Raw genomic sequence first — 20,454 nt, forward strand, 5'->3', positions numbered from 1 at the left:
GAATTGGTTAAAACACTGCGTATTTGTATGGTAGGTTGTAATGCTCTCTTCCGAGGCATTATCTGCAGGATATTTAGTAAGGTGGTAAAGTTCTTACGATAGAGAAAACAATGACGGTAGATCCCTGGCACTTCAAAGGTTTTCTCTATCACTAAGGTTTAGGCTTGGGAGTAGGACACACATCCGATTTTTTATTCTGCCATTAAAATACTTGGAGCATTTTGTAAGTAAGTAATATTTTGTAATACTTGTTAAATCACCCAGAGCCTGGCAAGCTACCCGTGGCCTATTCGATATGCCAAAAACAGTAACAACAAGTCTCACAGTGGAGATGTTACTGGTGCCTGCTCGAGCAAATCAATGAACAACGGGATGACTTGTAAATAAGGGTTACAAGTAAGGGCAAGTAAGGGTTAAATTTAGAAAGTGTGTTAGAAATTGTTTTTTCTCCCCTGTTACTACTACTTCTCCCTTCCCTCACCTTTGATGCTGTGATGAGGGGTGTGTGGGACACAGATGACCACACAAGTGTCCACACACAGTGCCACTATCAGGCTGGAACTCACAGTCTCACACCTGCAAGCCACTCGGCCACTGCACCACATCCCTGAGCTCAGGACCAGTTTTTAGTGGGAAAGCAAACACATGATTCCTGGGGATAATTTAATTTTGGGGGCTGAAGGGGCTGAGCTTTGCATGCAGGAAGCTCAGTCTCTTCCTTTTCTTTTGTTTTGAATGGAATCACCTTGTGAAATATATAGTTACAAAGTTGTTCATGATTGAGTTTTAGTCAGACAAAAACCCAGGAACTCCCAAAATCCATCCTTCATTATTAGTACACACTTCCCACCGCCAATTTCCTCAGCTTCTCTCCTGATCTCCTTTCCCCCTCCTCACCCTCAGCCTGCATCTGTCAGACTCTTTCCTTCTCTCTCTCTTTCTCTCTCTCCCTCCCTCTCTCTCCCTCTCTCTCCTCTCTCTCTCCCTCCCCCTCTCTCTCCCTCCATCTCTCCCTCCCTCTCTCTCTCCCTCCATCTCTATCCTTCTCCCTCCCCCCCTTCTCTCTCTCTCTCCACCTCTCTCTCCCTCTCCCTCCCTACCTCTCTCTCTCCCTCTCTCCCCATCTCCCTCTCTCTTTCCTTTTAGGCACTACAGTTGCAATACTGTTACTGAAATTAACATGCACATCCCTTTACCACAGCACTCAGTTCTTGTCAATGGTGATCATTTCCAACTATCGTTTCACAGTGGTCCCTTCTTTGTCCTAACTGCCTTCCCCTCTCCCTTGGTGGCAAGAGCAAGTTCCTTTTCCACAGGGCACTGCCGGTCCCCAGAGCTCCTCTGGGATCAAGCCCCATGCACAGAGCTGGGAGCAGCTGGGGAGCACTGCTGAGTGTGACCCCTAACTAAAACAAAAAAAAAAATCAAAAACAGTTATTTAATTTTGTGTATATAGAAAATGGATGAAAGAAATAATTTTTAACAATTTCCTACATGATTAATCTGTGGGGTTTTTTTGCTATTAGCAAATTATGCGCATATAAGCTTATCTTGTACAATAAAAAGAGACAAAGACAATTCCTCAGTCTCCTTGATAATTAAGAACATTCCCCTATGATTGGAAATTGACAGAAGGGTATGGGAGGTGAAGGGTAGTTAAGATAGAGGAGGGTCCATTATGACAATATTAGTTGGAAATGACCTTTCTGGACAAAAACTGAGTATTGAGAGTAGGTAGAGGGATATACTGTTAGGGTCCGGTGTCGATATTTTCCCCCTCCAAATCCGCACAAAGAGCTCAGCCAGTAATGTAATAAACAAGCGGAGTTTATTAGCCAGCTAGCTGGGGTCAAGCTTCTAGGCACGCAGGCCCAAGCAAGACCCCAAACAAGGGAAAATCCGCAAATTTTATAGTCAGTGCTTACATCTGCTTACATCCCAACCCACACGTACGAATTTTAACAAAAGCATGAGTAAAATTGTAAGTTTCATGATTCAGAAGAAAATGTACTTTCAAATAGTACAAACAAGCAGTTACAGAGAGGTGACCTAGACATGTTTCCAGAACATTCTGGCAGCCACCCACCCGGCTTGTGTCTGGGTGGCTTCTATAGACATTGAATAGCGGTTATGAAACTAATTGCCAAGGCCGAGTTTTCAGCCCAAATGACCTTCCCTCACAGATGGCCGGCGGGAGAAACAGGGGTTTTAAGAAAAACAAAAAGGTTTAAGTAAAACAGGACATGGAGCAGGAACCGGGCATGATGGAGTCGCTCCTGCCCGGCTCTGTGCCCAGCAATACATGATAGCTTTTTAGCATCTGTATTGAAAACCATAATGCCTAAAACAAACAAGAAAGAGAGAGAGAGAGACAGAGAGAGAGAGAGAGAGAGAGAGAGAGAGAGAGAGAGAGGTGCTTGCCATAGAGGCAGGAGTGTGGGGGGTGGCTCAGAGGGGTGGGAGGGAAACTGGGGACACCGGTGCTGGGAAATTACACTGGTGGAAGGAAGGGTGTTGGGTGTTGGAACATTGCATGACTGAAACCCAATCATCAACAGCTTTGTAATGCTCTGCCTCATGTTGATTCAATAAAAAAAAATTCCTTTGTCATAAAAATAAGGCGTGAGTATCCTAGAATCCCAATTTAAATTTTAATACCTTCTCCTAAAAGGAGGTGAGCCACTTTTAATTTTTATTTATATAGTCCCTTTTTGATTTTGGGTGATCCCTGACAGTGCTCAGGACTTACTCCTGACCCTGTGCTCAGGGCGCACTCCTGGTGGGCTGGCTACATGGGGTGCTGAGGACTGAACCCGGGCCAGCCACAGGCAAGGGAAGTGCCCACCGCTGTACTAGGGTCCCACCCTGAAGTGAGCTATCTGATAGGGGGAAGGATGTCCAGAGAGGGGCGCTATTGCTTCGTTTTGATTTGTCCCCCACCTTCCCTTTCCTGTGGGTTACAATGTGTTGGCGCTGGTGGGGAAGCTGCTCCAGGGGCCCTGGCGCCCGTGAAGGGCCACACTCGGTACGGGCTGCCACACGGCTCGTGCCGCCACTGCAGCACTCAGGCACGCGCTGGGCTTCGCCCTCCACGAAGGTCACTGTGCAGCCCCTACGTCTCTGTAGCTGGGCTTCCTGGGCTCACACTCCTTCGTGGAGCTCCCAGACATATTTAGGGAATCGCTTGCAGGGCCGGGACCACAGCAGAGCTGCAGGATGACGCTCTGTGCATACGGTGACATCAGGGTTCAAGGACTGTGACCTTGTGCTTACAAGGCAGGACACCTAAGATGCCCCTGAGCTATTTCTCGGAACCCTCTCTAAACCGGGGTTACGATTAGTGTTGTTTTGGGCCACGCCTGGAAGTGTTGCGGAATCACTCCTGGCTCTGCACTCGGGGATCCCTTCTCTTCTGGCAAGGCCGGGGGGACCATATTTGGTGCTGGGGATGGAACCCAGGGCAGCTGCGTCCAAGGCAAGTGCCTTACCTGGGCTTATTTTTTTAAAAAACTTATGATTAATAACATTTTATTCTTCAAAACTTTCCCATAGAGACCACCTTAGTACTAAGGGCAGGTACAATTTGAACTGAACATGTGGGCGTGTTAACATTTTGGGGTCTGTTTTTGTTTTTTGGTGCCAGGTATTCAACCCAGAGCCTCAGACATGAGAAATATGTGCTCTATCACTGAGCCACCTTCGTGGTCCACGTTTGTTGTCTGCTGTTCTGTTTTATATGTTTGGCACTGGGAACCAAACCTAGGGCTTCAGACATGCAAAGCATGTGCTCTATCACGAGGCAAAATTCACCAGTTTATACAATCTGAAATATTTTCCTTCCTACGGTGGGTCATCATAGAAACGACAGAGGACTGGAGAAATGGTCCTATGAAATGAGAAAGGGCTGGAGCGATAGCACAGCGGGTAGGGCGTTTGCCTTGCATGCGGCTGCCCCGGGTTCGATTCCTCTGCCCCTCTTGGAGAGCCTGGCAAGCTACCAAGAATATCCTACCCGCATGGCAGAGCCTGGCAAGCTACCCGTGGCGTATTCGATATGCCCAAAACAGTAACAACAAGTCTCACAATGGAGACGTTATTGGTGCCCGCTCGAGCAACTCGATGAGCAACAGGACAACAGTGACAGTGAAATGAGAAAACCGAAAACGCAGTGTAAAAAAGCTGAGCTGTGAATGAGCGTTTCCTCCGCAAATCCTGAGTTCTGACAGTTCTGCTTCATAACTGGGTAAGCAGCAGGAGCAGAAAACGATGCGACAGAAGGGCCTCGTTCAGGCAGACTCAAAGAGCAAAGGGTCTGGGACATTCCAGGCAGGACAGCAGAATGGGGCTGTCTGGCTATTGATCCGCCATATTTCACTAACACAGTCTCACTCTAAGTTTCAGTGAGCATGTTCCTTCCTTCCCCTGAGTGCTGGTACAGACGGCCTGTAGCCTTATTACTACTGAGTAGAATACACTTTGCTGCATTTCTGCTGGATCTGGAGAATCCTAATTGATGGAGGGTCTCATGCCGCCCGTGAGACGCTGCCCACCTTGTCCATGGTGGTTTTCTATATTTCACCTGTTTCTTCCTAAGTGGAATGGGAAGACATTGTTTCTTGCTTGGAGTTCTTAATGGGAGTTCTGATTTGTGCTGTCTCTGTCCTCAGAAGAAATATTAAATAAGTCAGGGAAAACTCTACACTCTATTTTTATTGTAATTTTTCTTATTGAATTCCGGATGTAGCTTTAAGATGATTTAAGGAGAGCTGGAAGGAGAGGTACTGTTCAATGCAGACAAGTTGTTGAATATTTTATAAGTAGTTGTGTTTGCTAGAAAAGTTCCCGGTTTATTCTAAATAAGAAAAAATTTGGAACTCCAGAAGGAAATGAAGTGTCATTGTTGTTTCTATTTGTTTTAGACCCCTTTTTCTGCCTTACCCAGCAAGGGTCTCCTGGGGCGCCTTAGCTGCTTATACTTTGCAAAGGTCTAGGGCCTTTCTGAACACCCCCACCCCCCCAAACAGACCTAGTAGGCCACAGAAATAGCACAGGGGTTATGGCACTTTCCTTGTGTACAGCTGACCAAGCTTCAACCCCCAGTACCACCGAAACCACAAACCAAATCAAATAAAACAAGAAAACAGAAGACAAAATCCATACTTTCTGTGGCAATAAGCCCAAAGCTTGATGGTGCTCTCAAATGAATGAAATAAATTTTCATTCATTTCGTTGGGAGGGGTGGGGCTGATGCTTCCAAGCAGTATATATATATATATATATATATATATATATATATATATATATATATCTTTTTGGGTCACACCGATGATGCACAGTGTTTACTCCTGGCTCATGCACTCAGGAATCACTTCTGGTGGTGCTCGGGGGACCACATGAGATGCTGGGAATCAAACCCGGGTTGGTCACGTGCAAGGCGAATGCCCTACCCTCTATGCTCTCGCTCCAGCCTCAAGGCTTGAAATACTTTTGAAGAGTAATTGTTCACTCATTTTTTTTTCAGGTATTTCAGGCAGCTTTGTGTCAATGATCATCATGACGTGATGCCAATTTGACAGGGGCTTTAGTTTTAGAAGAAACGCATCTGCATCCAATTGTCCTTTTGATAACTTTTTTTTCTAGACAATCTAGGCATTGTTTTAACATTATAGGACAGTTATATCATGCCAGTAACTTTCTATGTATAGCAAACATGAGTTATCCAAAGAAATGATAAACTATCAGTTATTTGGGGAAAAGTAATTCTAAACAGAAGATTCTAGATGAGACGTTATTTGGTTGAGTACATAATTTTTAAAATTTCTTATTGAAGCAGCACTGCTTACAGGAGTGTGAATGTGGGCGAGTCCTAGGGGTCCAGTGTTATCCATCTGTCCATGGATAGTACTAATCACCCTTCTAGTGAAGTGAAGTACTAACTACCCTTCTTCATCTGAGCTCTCCCCTCTCTTGGTAACCTTGATTTTGTGGTCAGTCTAGACTATTTTCAGTGGATATTGTCTGTTTTCTTGCTTTGTTTCAGATCTTGGGCTTTATTTATTTATTTATTTATTTATTTATTTATTTATTTATTTATTTATTTAAGAACAGTGATTTACAATAGTTGAGTTTTAGACGTATAATGTTCTAGTGGCCGCACACTTCTGGGAGCTTTGTTTCATATTCTCTGGATCTTGGCTGTTGATGAGATTATATGGCACTGGGGGCAGTTTGTGGGTGTGGCTGCCAAGGTATTGGAAAAATGGGGGATCTGGGTGGAGGAGGCCCAGTCCTGATCCCACCAGGCTTGGAGATCTCAGCCCTGGGTCCCTCACACCTGGGTTCCTCTGTCAGTTCCTTCATGCATGAGGCTCATCTAAATGTGTGGAGAGGGGCCTTGAGTATGGATCTGGCTAGGTTCCAGAGGTCTTCAGCTGCTGGGGCTCTGCTCGGGGCGGGGAGGGAAACTCAAGCCGTCCCTCCTCTGAGGGGCCCTGATAAAGTCAGCCAGGTGCAGGGGCAAGAGACTCTGTTGCTTGACCTCTTATAGCCTCGTTCTCCCTCTTGGAGAACCTGGCAAGGTACCAAGAGCATCCTGCCTGTACGGCAGAGACTGGCAAGCTCTCCATGGCATATTTGATATGCTAAATACAGTAACAATGATGGGTCTCATTCCCTGACCCTGAAAGAGCTTCCAATGCAGCACTGCTGGGAAGAACAAGTAAAAGAGAGGCTGCTAAAATCTCAGGACTAGGACAAATGGAGACGTTACTGGCGCCTGCTTGAGCAAATCGATGATCAACAGGATGACAGTGACAGTGACGGTGAAAGTTCTAGCACCAATCCCACTACCAGTATCAACATCCCTCCACCAGAGTTCCCAGGTTCCCTCTGTGCCTGCAACCTAGGCAGGCACATTTGAAAGTTTGGTGGTTGAAGTTTGGATTTCCTGTGGTTTGGGTATCCAACTGCATCACTCCCCACATTACTGATGCAGCTGAGGCCCCTGCTCCTGCCTGTTAATTCCTTTCCTCATCTTTCCCCCTTTCCCCTTGATTTCTTTCCTTCTCGCCTTCTCTTCCTTACACTCGGGGGCAGAGGGTGACCTCAGCATCCCCCCTTTACTACATTGCATTCCCTTGTCCAGTATGCTATGTACCACAGGTGAGTTCATCCTGTACTTATGGTCAGGCCGAAGGAGAATCACTCCTGCAATGAACTGGGATAACAAATGAGCTCTGAAACCTTCATAGCTTAAAATCAGAGCTTGCTTCTCATTCCTTAAACTACTTCCCTTCCAAGTCCTGTTAGACAGGAGGTTGTGAAGAGCTTGCTCTTCTCGAAGCATCTACATAGGGGTTATACTCCAATCTATGTTCAAGATAGCATTCCACTACTGCTCTCAGGGTCTGCACGTCACGTCTTTCCAGAGAAATCGTTTATCTGCAGGGGGCGGGGTAGTTGGGGCCACACCCTGCAGCATGCACGCCTTACTCCTGGCTCCATGCTCAGGGCTCAAGGGACCATGTGTAGTGCCGGGGATCAGGGTCAGCCACATGCAAGGCAAGCACCCTACCCCCATACTGTTTCTCTGGCCCCTGAACAGTTTCTGATAAAAAAAAAAAGTGAAGCTACAATAAATTTGCAAAAGCAAATGCAGAGAGTAGAAAATAATAGTTGATAGTGGTACAAAATAATCACAGCAGGGGAAAAAAACAACAACACTGAGTTATTGCAGTCTGCAACTGAGACTTAATATGACTTTGGGCTTTCTGGCAACCAAAGCAAAAGACAGACACCGTTAGGAAATGTAGACAAGAGACTCAGAAATAAAGCTCCCGGAAGAGAGCAACACTGACCACCACTCCGCAGAGATGCCTCCAGACCCCATGCCAGGCTGTTGCATCCGAGGCAACTCAGCAGGGGCACAGGTGAGTTTCCCTCCCCGCCCCAACAGAACCCCGCAGCCGAAAACCTCCAGAACTCAATCGCTGCCGTTTTCACAGTCGCTCTCCACAGGCTTGGCGGAGCCTCACCCTGAGAGAGAATCTGCTGTAGGATTCTTGGAGTGCAGGGCTGCAAGGGCGGTCGTGTGACATCTCATACTCTATACCACTGATGGACCAAGAGTAAAACACCACATTTGATTGGGTGACAGCAGTCTTTGGGCTGGAGCGATAGCACAGCGGGTAAGGTGTTGGCCTTGCACGAGGCAGACCCAGGTTCGATTCCTCCATCCCTCTTGGAGAGCCCGGCAAGCTACCAAATGGCAGAGACTGGTAAGCTTCCCGTAGCGTATTTGATATGCCAAAACAGTAACAAGTCTCATAACGGAGATGTTACTGGTTCCCGCTCGAGCAAATCGATGAACAATGGGACGACAGTGCCACAGTGCTACAGCAATCTTTACATACTTTCCTCTATACAAAATTATTTTGGTTCTGCTTTGGGAGCACGGTCTGGGATTTGGAGTGCAAATATTCGACATATGGTGGTGGGGAGGTGTAATGATGGTAGGATTGGTGTTTGAATCTTAAATGTAGTCAATTATTGTGAACAGCTTTATAAGAATTTATTTTTTTTACTTTTTTTTTGCTTTTTGGGTCACACCCAGCGATGCACAGGGGTTGCTCCTGGCTCCACACTCAGGAATTACTCCTGGTGGTGCTCAGGGGACCATATGGGATGCTGGGAATTGAACCTGGGTTGGCTGCGTGCAAGGCAAACGTCCTACCTGCTGTGCTATCACTCCAGCCCCCTTATGAAAATTTTTAAAATGTAGACAAGAATTTTAGCTTAAAGGGAATGCATTATTTGAGATTCACAGACTGAATTAGATATTTTATTTACTTATTTGTTTTGTTTTGGAGCCATATCCAGTGATGCTCCAGCTTCTCCTGACTCTGTGCTCAGAGATCACTCCATCAGAGCTCTGAGAACTCTGTGATGCCGGGGATGGACGGTGTTGGGCCGCTACCAAGGCAAGCATCTGAACCCCTGTACTATCTCCTGGGCTCTGAATCAGAGCTCTGAATTCCTTCTCTTTATAACCTCTCAATTAAAAACAGCACTTCAAAGAAATGACTGCCTTTGTATTTTTCATCAGCTCTCTCTACATTTTCATATAAAAAATTAGTTTCTTCATTATTCATGAGATTGTCCTAAGTATTTTTAAAGATAAAGGCATCAAGATTGCCCAGTCATTGCCAGTTTGTAAAGCTCCGATTTTATTCACATGCCATTAGCCTTGGTTTAGCTTTGAGGTTCTTCTGCAGTCACATAGTCTGTCCTCCAATACACAGGAACCTGAGAGGGCAATTATTTAGCACAAAATGTTAATAGAAAACAGAACATGGCCACAATCAAACACAACTAAGATTTTTTTTTCAGCTGAATTAAAAAATGCTGTGTGTTGCCATAAAGGAGGAAGAATTGTGGTTAGTACAAATAAAAGACAGTCCATGACACACATTTCTATACTATTGTCTCTCATAGGCTTTATTTCAATATTATTATTTTTTTTCTAGTTTTTGGTTCATACTTTGCAGTACTCAGGTCTCACTCCTGGCTCTGTGCTCAGGGTTCACTTCTGGTGGGTCTTGGGGAACCTTATGGGGTGCCAGGGATCAAATCCAGATCAGATAAATGCAAGACGATGAAGCGCCTTAACTTCTGTACTCTCGTCCCCCTCATATCTATCTTGCCTTTTGAATTCTCTTTCTGTATTCTCATATTAATTTTTTCAAGTTGTATTTCCTCCTCCCTGTGCTCAGTATGGGAGGAAAGGAACACATTCCCCAAAGCTCTGCACTTCCCGGGGGCCCTTCTCCACCTTGCTGTGTCCCAGGGAACTGGCGTGTTCGATCATGGGCAGCTTCTTCTCCGGGTTTCCAGATGCTTTCAGCGGGAAGAGGATGAGGGGAGAGGACGCTTGGTTCCTGTAGTTCTCTCCATAGTGTGCCTTTCTACCCTGACCCCTCCTTAGTACCACCCGTTTCCCTACAGACTGGCGGAAATGCCAGTCACGAAGACCTTGTCAGCCTGAGGCAGTGATGCCACTTCAAGGGGTGGGAGAGAGAAAAATGAACAATTTAACCTGAATTTGGGAGTACAACAAATCATATGTGAATAATTCCCTTATCTGTCATGTATTTGTTGTTGAGGGGAAGCTGGGATTTTCTCATAATTTGTAAGTGTTTGGGGGTCATTTTCCCGCAATAATTACACGCATGGTTAGCTGTTTAGCTGTATGGCTTTGGTTCTTGGCACATGGTCTGCAAGACTAGGCAAGGAAGATTTAGAAAGCAGATTTCATGACAGTGTAATTGACGTTGGAGGGGTTGTATCAGGCCACATTAGATTCCTTCAAGATGTAAACTGTGCTGAGCAGCATTCTCTAAAATTTCCTTACCAAGTGTTCTGACTCCCTGGACATTTCATATAAATAAGATGCATTGCCTCCAAAATAGAGAGTATGGGGGAAATTGTCTGCCATAGAGTCAGGGGGAGGGGTGTGGGGGGGATACTAGGGACATTGGTGGTGGAAAATATACACTGGTGGAGGGATGAGCGTTCGATCACTGCATGACTGAAACTCAAACAGGAAAGCCTTGTAATTGTTTCTCACAGTGATTCAATTTAAAAAATGCACTGCGCTTTTTTATGTGAAAAAAAATGTGAACTTCTAGACGGCTGTTTCTGTATCATAGGCTTTTAGGGTCCTGAAGTAGTGTACCTCAGAATTCCATTCTTTTAGGACTGAATAATATTCTACTGTATGGATAAACCATTGTTTTTTTTTTTTTGAGGGGGGTCACAACCAGCAGCACTTGGGGGCTTCTCCTGTCTCTGTGTTCAGGAGACAGTGTGGTTCTGGGGATTAAACCTAGACCTCCCACGTGCAAAACACGTACTCAACTCATTGAACTCTCTCTGTAGTCTTAGACCAAGTTCCATCCATTTATCCATGAAGGGCTTATTCTTACTGGCTGAGTTGTGTTCCCATGTGTGTCTGCTGTACTACAGCTCTGACTTCTGGATGTTTTCTGGGGTGGGGGAACACCTGGCAGAGCTCAGGGATTAATCCTATCTGTGTTCAGGGATCATTCCTGGCAGGGCAATGGGGAGCAAATTCAAGTTGACTGTGTGCAAGGCAAGCAACGTACCTACTGTACTCTCTCTCCGGCCCCAGAACTTTCCTTAACTCCATTTTCCAACAGTTTATTACTAGTCTATAGAAATAAAAGATTCATGAATACTGATCCTGTTTTCTACAACATTATTCAATGTATTTCTAAATTATTTGTTTTCTGCAAAGATGAAAAGAAATTCCGGGGGCTGGAGTAATAGCACAGCAGGTAGGGCGTTTGCCTTGCACACGGCCAACCCGGGTTCGATTCCCAGCATCCCAAATGGTCCCCTGAGCACCGCCAGGGGTAATTCCTGAGTGCATAGCCAGGAGCAACCCCTGTGCATCGCCGGGTGTGACCCAAAAAGAAAAAAAAAAAAAGAAAAAAAAAGAAAAATTCCGCTTTGCTTCTCATTTGTGACTGTGGTAGTGATGGTGGATTCACAATACACACTTGGTGCAGGGGCTTGCACACTTTAGTTATTGTGCTCACACTCGGTATTGGTGTTCTGGAGATTACACTTGGTGGTGAAAGGATCCCAAAAGGCATGTGGGGTGGTGTTTTCGATCAAACTTGAGACGTCCCACCTGCAAGGCAGACCGAGTCACATTCAGCCTCAGAATATATATAGTATATAACATGTATGTTAATATATATTCTCATATATATTCACTGTATCTTTCTCCCTCTGTATATTGTTAGACCACACACACACATATATTATTCACACTATATATAGAACATAATAAAATCCAGGTAAGTTTTATCTGTAGCTTTACCCTATGCCCTAACCTCAATTAAGGGCTGGAGCGATAGTACTGTGGGTAGAGTGCTTGCCTTTCACAACTCAGATCTGTCACAACATATGGTCCTGAGTCCTGTCAGGAGTGATCCCTGAGCACAGAACCTAGACTAATGCGAGCACAGCTGGGTGTGGCCCCCCAAAATAAATAAAATAGTCAAGATGCTTAATAATCCTTGTTTAATGCTTTAGAATGACAAAATAATTTTGATATCCCAACACAAACTCAAAATTATTTTGGGCTGAATTATTGTTCCTTCATCTAAAATTAGTGATTTAAAACATTGTCTCTTTGAGTATAAAAGTTAAATGTCTATTTTCCCTGACATGAAACAATGAGTTTTGTCTCAACTCTGAGAAAATGGCATTTATCCTGTTTTGCTGTGCAAGAATGCTTGTCTTATCAAACTTCTAATTTGTGGCTTTTCTAAAGTGGGAATTTGTAATGGGGCAACATTATCTAACCAGAGCTGCTGCGCCTCTATTGATACTAGGTCAAGTTCCAAAACCACTATTAGGCTGGAGAGAGTCTGATATTGAGGTGCTTGCCTTGCATGTGGCTGCCCCTGGCTTGATCCCCAACACTGCATGGTCCCCAAGCACCACTGGGTGTGACCCAAATCACAAACCACAAAGAGGCCGAGTAGCAGCTGTAGGGCCTCTGGTTGGGAGCAGAAGCGTGTGTTTCAAGTGGGAATATACGAAACGGTGGCTGAAAACCTCACAAAGAACAACTCCTGCTGTTCCAATTGTCCACCAGACCTCTTGTTTGCAAGGACTTCTGGTATTAAGCACAGAACATTTTCTTGGCACGTGAGAGTCAAAGAGAAAAGCCTTGGTGTTAGGCATGGGTGGGCGCGGGGGAGAATGTATTTTTGAAAAGCTTCTCTAGTGAGAGTCAAAGATGCAAAAAAGCAAGTGACAACACATAACAGAGACTCCACATTTATTGTGCAATTTTATTTTCAACAGAAGACGTGGTATTCTAGAGGTATGAGGTAATAAAAGCAATACTCCAATTAGAACACCTGAAATAATTGGCTCTAGTAACAAATGTTTCTTATACTTAAAAATATTGAATGTTTAAAAAACCCTTATAACGTTTTAAGATCCTAAAAGAAATGTGTCTAACACTTAAAAAACAACTTTACTCTTCTATATAAATTGTTCACAAAAAATCTTGCTATTCTATAGTATCCTATGCATTTATAGTTTTATTAACATATCCCTAGTGGGTATGAACTCTACAGGTACCATCAAATAGAAATTATTCATAGAGATTCAACAAGACTCCAACAGTAAAAATATTAAGATCAATGGATTTGTCACAGTTTCTCCACAAGTGTTTATCATAGAAAACAGAGTAAAGGCAAGTTGGCCCCAGAGTTAGGCTGCTACATGAAGTTTCAGAGGAGACAGGAAAGCAATGCTTCAACGGGGCAGGGTGAGGCTGGACCTGTGACCTTGAGAGGTACAAGACCTACCTTCTGGTCTGGCATGCCCTGTTCCTAAGCAGCTCACGCCAGGTGCTCATGGCCTTGGCATGCTCTTGAACTTAAACAGCCAGATGTTCAAGCCCAAATTACAGGAAAGAATCAGCACATGACTCTATTTTCCTACCAAGTCTTCAGGACGTTTCTCACAGTGACAGCATCAATGAAAACCCTCTTTCCATAGTCAATCAAGTCTAAGGCTACAAAAACCACAGAGAATGGAACAGAACGGAACGTTGGGTAAGAGAAGCTCGGTGCCCTTCCTCCTGTCTAGGGGATTTCTAGAAGTATCACGTCGCTGAATTCAAATATCCTTTATGTCCTCCCCCCACTTTCTAATTCTACTGGGAACCTAGGAAGTCAACTGAAATAGTGCTTTACCATGTCTTTCTAGACTTCATCGTAAGGTCTAAGGGAAGTCTAGCCTAATGCAGAACCTTGGAAGTTCCCAGAAAATGCGCATTCTATGCTCCCATTTTAGCATCAACATACCTAAATATTAACATTCCCTCCACGGTAGGACTTAAACTAACAAATCCGCTCCCACGCATAGATTGACAGGCTTTGAGAACTTTGCTTTGACTGCTGGGAAACTAGTCAAAACTATACAAACAGTACCAACAGAACTAGCTGTTCCACTTACTGACCCGAAAGTGGTCCTGCTAAAGTGACAAGGCAGTGTCCTCATCAACAGATGGGGTAAGAGCAGGAACAGTCTCCAAGGATTTAAATCAGATTTTGCATTAAAGTGCTTAGCAAAGTACCTGGTCCACCAGATGCAATAAGGATGGGCCATCCAATCAATACTCTTGTTGTCAGTGGTTTTGGATGAACTGGAAGAGATTTACAACAGGACCCACCTGGTTACCTGTTCTGGGGCACTGATTCTGAGAATAAATAGAATTTTGAAAATCTCCTTACAGATTTCTTTTGTGATTCAGTCTTTTCACTAGGGACCAGGGGTGGTATAGAGAGAAAAATGAAGCGGGGTCACTTTTACCACAAAGATGTGCTCATTTAAGTGCAGCTGGTAGCCAAAAGGACCGACCTGGTTCTTAGACGAGAGAAGTCTTGTCTTTTTTCTTGTACTGGGATATACTGTTAAGGGTGAAAGCGTTCTCTAAGATTATACACATGCCAGTGAACAGTTTTTTATGTATTAGAAAGCAAGTGTGGGTGGGCTACTCTGTACTTCATCTTGCCTGCTATCAATTTTTAACTCTCTAAAAAAAGGAACTCACAAAGAACCAATGCCATTGGCTAGTGACATAAGGACGTTTGGAGAGGGCCATCAGCTGGCTGACAGGCTCCTCCATTACTCCAAGTGAAGAAGGGTTATTTTTATCCAGTACTCACTGGTTATTTTTATCCAGTAAGGCTGAAAGCAGCCCTCACTGTTTACAGAAATACATCATAATGATACACAGCGCTGTTTAGACACATTTACATTAGAGTTCTGACTCAAGCATCCGATTTGACATGTTTTGCCAAGCAGTTTTGGCAAGTGTTGCCACATTCACCATATACTAGCACATGCACCATAGATGCAAAAACTCTGTTACATTTCTAAGACTTCGTATAGAACTGCTGTCAAAAATCCCACAGATCTGAACCATCAGAACTACAGAGCGCAGTACGAGGAAAATCAGAACTGCTCACGTCTTTTCTAGAGATGAAGAGATCCAAGAATGCGATTTCGAAGAAAATGCCAGAACTCTGAACAAGAACAAAAGAGGTAGTCAGTGGGCAAGAGGCTGAGGTTCTAGATTAAAACCTGAAGGATGGAGTCAAAATGAGGGCCGTACACAGTGGTGCTTCTGGAGGTGGTCCTGCTTCATCGTACACAATGCTCCACCTGTCCTGTCCTCCACCCTTCTTTTGGCAGAAGAAAGCACGAGTCATTAAAAGTGGAAGAAAAAGGTAGACATCATGGACCTGTAGACCCCAGATCTGGGCTGCTGTCTACAGAGTTGGTACTGTGAGTATGCAAAGTCCTAGGTTTGATTCCAGGAGCAACTCCTGAGCACTGAACTGGGATTAGCCCCTGAGCATCACTAGGAGTGGTCCTCAGTACAAAAAGATAAAAAAAAAAAGGGGGAGGCCAGAGCGATAGCACAGTGGGTAGGGCGTTTGTCTTGCATACGGCCGACCCGGGTTTGACCCCCCGGCATCCCATATGGTCCCCGGAATACCGCCAGGAGTAATTCCTGAGTGCAAAGCCAGGAGTAACCCCTGAGCATCGCTGAGCATGACCCAAATAGCAAAAAAAAAAAAAAATCAAAAAAAGAGAACTGGATTGCAGTGTGACTGCTGAGTCTACAGGTCACTTTTTTTTAGGCCTGCTTCCTGTGTGCACATCACACATGGCCAACATGTAGTTCCAACATTTCAAAACTCATAAAATATTGGAAAACAGCTGATAAACAGTTTACCTGGATGGGGTTTGGTGTGTGTGTGTGTGTGTGTGTAGGGGAAGAGGCCAAGCGTGCTTTGGAATCAAAGCTGTGTCAAACCATGTGGCTTGTGAGCAGGTGTGGGTGGCAGGGTGGGGAGGAGGCAGTACCTACCCCAGGAGACTTCTCCCCCAGAACGCTCATGTGAGGCCCTCAGAAAGGCCCTCCAGGAGCCGGGCAGACCACTTCATCTTAAAGCAAGTCAACACAGAAAGCTGTGGAGGAGGGATGAGGCCCGGGTGCAGCACAGCGGGGCTCCAACACAGCCCAAGAAGATGCGCAAAGTTTCTAAGCTTGCACGGAAAGTGGGAGACACAGAAGGATTTTATTCTTTCAGACCAGTGGTTAAAAATTGAGGCTCTAGGGGGCTGGAGTGATAGCATAGCGGGTAGGGCGTTGCCTTGCACTCGGCCGACCCGGGTTCAAATCCCAGCATCCCATATGGTCCCCTGAGCACCACCAGGGGTGATTCCTGAGTGCAGAGCCAGGAGTAACCCCTGTGCATCACCAGGTGTGACCCAAAAACAAAATAAACAAAAAAAATTGAGGCTCTAAGATAAAATGACATGCTGGGCTCTGCAGTAAAGATAATTATGTGTGATACCCACAAGAGAAAAGGGCAGATGGATGGCATGAGAGAAGGAGTGTTTCCACAGGCCAACAGTTCCTACAGCCAAAAAATCTCAGAAGACAGATTTCTCAGACCTCTAAAATCCCTTTTAGAAGTATCTTCTGGCTTTGGGTGGCCAAAATATTCCTCTCAGTTTTAGTGGGCAATGCTGCATCTGCCTGTATCAATTCTTTCACTTCCTGATTTTAGTAAAATTTCCCCAGCAGTAAGGTTTTTCTTCCACCGGGCAACAGATCTGAGAGAGGAACATCATAAATGTCAAAAATGTCAAACTTTACAGTAGGTGAAAGGAGTAAAGTGAAAGCAAAGCAAAACAACACAACAACAACAAAAAAAATCCAATTCAACTATTTCTAAGGGCCTCTCCTGTACAGCACCTATTAGTAATTAGTAAATCCAACTAGTTCAAATAAAAAAAATCACAAATGCTGACAACATGGCCCAACAGACTCTTTATGAATGAATGCTCCTATACTTTAAATGTATCTCCACAGCCTTCTTCCTGTTGATCACTCACACTGACAGCCTTCAATGAGCACTGAACATGGAGTCCTTTGCTCTCCCGAGGACGTAGTGTTTGAACTTGTGTTTGGTAAGGGAAGACACGCCACGCCCTCCAAATCTGAGACACCCAGAAGCTGACCCCAGAGCCTCTAAAGTATTCTTAGAGACGTTTCCTCGGACACTGTTCATTTCACACACGCGCCAGGGAAAAGTAGGCGAGGGTGTGGCTCTGAGGTGACTTAGCCCCAGTCTGTCACTGCGGGGAATACTGGCAGCAGAAAACGGATAGTACTGCCGGAGACAGTTCCATGAACGGCAACAGAAAACACTGAAGTCGATGCAAATTCCAAGTATCTACACAGTACAGTGAGACCTTCACATTTCAGAGAAATTACAGGCAAGCCCATTGCACAGTCACCAGACTGGCCTTGACGCAGTGTCTCAGCAGTTCCAGAACATCTGGTCAATGCAGTGAGGACTGCCTGTCACCCCACTTGTTCGCTCTTGAGTGCACCAAAACAACAATTGGTTGAAATCCTCATCGTTCAACCCATCACTTTGGTATTATGTCAACAAAGCCTGATTTAAGGCTAAGGAAACTGGATCTATGTTTCTACAAAAGCTTTTGAAAAACGGGTTGGCTCTTTGGAGGTTTCTTGACCGACATAATAGGAACAATAAAGTTGTGAACTCACATACTGAAGATAACACAGTGCCTTCTTGATCAACATAAAAATATTCTTTTTCATAGGAATAACCAAAGGAAAAAAGAATAAAACGACAAGGTTGGAATGAGTGCTACAGAGGAAGAGCCTGTTCTCTGGTTTCTCTGCAGTAATAAGACCTTTTGTCCACGTAGAGGCGGTCTGGGACGCCCCCTTCCCCAAATGTTTGTTGAGAGAGACACATCTTTGGAAACTATTAACAGCAAGTTACTGAAACTGAAAGAGAATATCTATTCCTTGTCCCTTACAATAATTCTGCCTCTCCTGTCTCCCCTGGGCGTTAACATTCACTCCAATTCGATGGGGCCCAACTCTGGGAAGCAGCACTCACTTGAAAACCTTGGACAGGTGACCAAAGAGTGCATCTCTTTGTCCCCACACCTTCACCCCTCAAGTCTCATCTGCTAACCATTTAAAATCAACTGTGATATATCCCCCGCCCATTTTTTTATATATAATACAGCATTATGAAACAGCAGACTCCATAACCACTCCCAAATGTATTTCTAGAGGGGAATGATGGCCATTGGTCAAGAGATGAAGGTTGAGCTTGTGAAAAATCTGACAGCATGACATGATTTGAGCTCTACAGGGGTGGTTTAACGAGACATCACAATGGGACCCCATGGAGAAGGACCAGCCACGACCGTGGAAAGAGCCGAATTCTAATCCCCAGAGGCATCCTGGGAGTTTTTGTTGAAGACGTCATCCTGGGCAGCCTGGGGGTCGAGGCCTTCGTAGAATGAGCCACCGTTGTGCAGGAAAGTCCCCACGGCACGCCCCTGCCGGGCGTGGCCCACGGCGTCGCTGAACACTTTGTTGATCTGTTCCTCCGAGGGCATCCACCAGTCGGGGTTGGAGGTGCAGTGCATCCTAATGAATTCTGTGGGAACACACACAGCAGTGAACAGAGAGAGCGAGAAAGAGAGAAGAGAGAGAGAGAGCGAGAGAGAGGACAGCTGGTCTGGGAGGAGACGAGAGGACAGGTGCTTACACTCGAACGGAAGCTCTGGGAGAAACACTATGGGAAACCCAAGTCATGCCATGATGATGTCACTTGCTAGACCCAACTTAGTTCAAGGACAGTTTTCTACTTCCGGGGGAGAGCCGCATCAGGAGGAGAAGGCCGATCTGATTCCTAAGACGGAGGGAAGTTTTCTGTCCTTTCAGGCCCCTGTGAGCTGCTCGTGTTTCTGGAATGTTCACTCTGCAGGAGCGAGCAGGGGAAGCATCGATAGCAGGGCGTTCCTTAACCAACTGCAGCTTCGTGGACGGCAGTGCCACCAAATAACACTATCTGGGTAAGCAGGGCACTGTTCCCTGGAGTCCACGTGCCTAAATTGTCCCGGACTCGATACCGCTCGCTAACTGTGCAATTTACATGGGTGACAAGCTCTGAAGGAGATTTCCTCCAGATGCTTCAATTCCCAGGACGCCAGGAGCATGCCTGGAAAAGTGAAGACTTTGAAAAGAGCTACGACTCCAACACCACAAACTTGGCCTCCCCTGGGTTGGGGTCCAATGAATGAGCCCTTCCTGGGTCCCGGGGCACAGGGGACGCGGGACATGCGGAGCGGATCTTTATGCAGCAATCTGACTGGAAGCATTTGTAATCGGATATGAAAATTCTGGAAAAGAAACTAAGACCCCAGGCTCAAGAGGACTCTTATTAACACACTGCAGCTTCTCCTGCGACTCCGAAGACACCACTTCTGGTGGGAGGGCCAGTGTGGTCCTTCCTCTGTCAATTCCAGCCAGTTTTGTCCCCGGAAGACAAGACACACTCTCAAGTGCTTCTCCTGCCACAGGCCAGACGCTTCTCTGGGGCTGCAGGTCTTGGAGCCACTAAGCACCAGACAGACCCCTACCCAGGTCCTGGCCACCCTGGGGCTGCCCAAGATCAAGCCTCTCCTTTAGGCGTCCCCTTGTCCCTGCAGCTGTTCCCAACTGTCCTTGAACCCTCCTCAGCAGCACGCTGGCTCCTTTCAAAGCCAGGGATTCTGTCTTCCATTCCTCACCCATGTTCCCGGCCCCCAGGACAAAAGTTCTTTCTACCTGCTTGGGTTCCTCATCTCCCGGGATGCCAGGAATGAGAATCTGAGGGTGCAAAGCCCAGTGCTGTGCTGCCGCTGGCGGCCCCTCCGCCCTCTGCAGCAGGACTGACCTCAGGGGGCAGCCAAGACTAAGAACTGCAGGTGGCGTGCACTGCCACAAACCCTTTAGTATTACACACCTCCAGGGGGCAGCCTAAGCGTTGGCAGCAATGTCAGAGACACCCGCTTCCCTTCACTCCAGTGTCCATGGGGGTGGGGGGGCGGGAGGAGGGGATTTCTTGGCAACCCATCTCTCGGGGCTAAGGGCCAGCCCCCCCCGGGGGTGAGGGGAATCCCACCACAGTCTGGGGCCTGGTCTCAGCCTCTAGCACAGACACATGCACGCCCTGGGCTGTTCACCGCTGACCCACGATGGAGCCACGCCCTGGGAAGGCAGAGTCTAGCATGAACTGCAACCACCCCAGGGCGGCCGGCAGCACTGGTGCTGTGGGAGGCGTGAGAATGGCCCAGGTCCACAGAACCGCTAGGGGGCAGATGCAACGTGGAAGACCTTCACGAAAGGGATCTGCTTCGAGGCAACTTCCCCCCAGGACTTATAGTGGCCTCTCAGCAAAGTGCCCCCCCCCCCCCCCCCCCGGGCTCACTGATGCTTCTGAGCTCTCTGGG

The 20,454-nt window shown here is 46.1% G+C and overlaps 1 protein-coding gene across 1 annotated transcript in view; it reads right to left on the reverse strand.

Moving 5' to 3' along the window:
* Positions 1-12,857: 12,857 nt before the first annotated feature.
* BEND4 (BEN domain containing 4) overlaps positions 12,858-20,454 on the reverse strand; it is a 41,460-nt gene continuing 33,863 nt past the window's right edge. The window contains exon 5 of the mRNA XM_055140131.1: positions 12,858-18,617. Coding sequence (XP_054996106.1) covers positions 18,400-18,617 — 218 coding nt within the window. The 3' untranslated portion in view covers positions 12,858-18,399. The remainder of the gene's footprint in view (positions 18,618-20,454) is intronic.

This window comes from Sorex araneus, chromosome 5 (genome assembly GCF_027595985.1).
Source record: "Sorex araneus isolate mSorAra2 chromosome 5, mSorAra2.pri, whole genome shotgun sequence".
NCBI classification, from domain to species: Eukaryota; Metazoa; Chordata; class Mammalia; order Eulipotyphla; family Soricidae; genus Sorex; species Sorex araneus.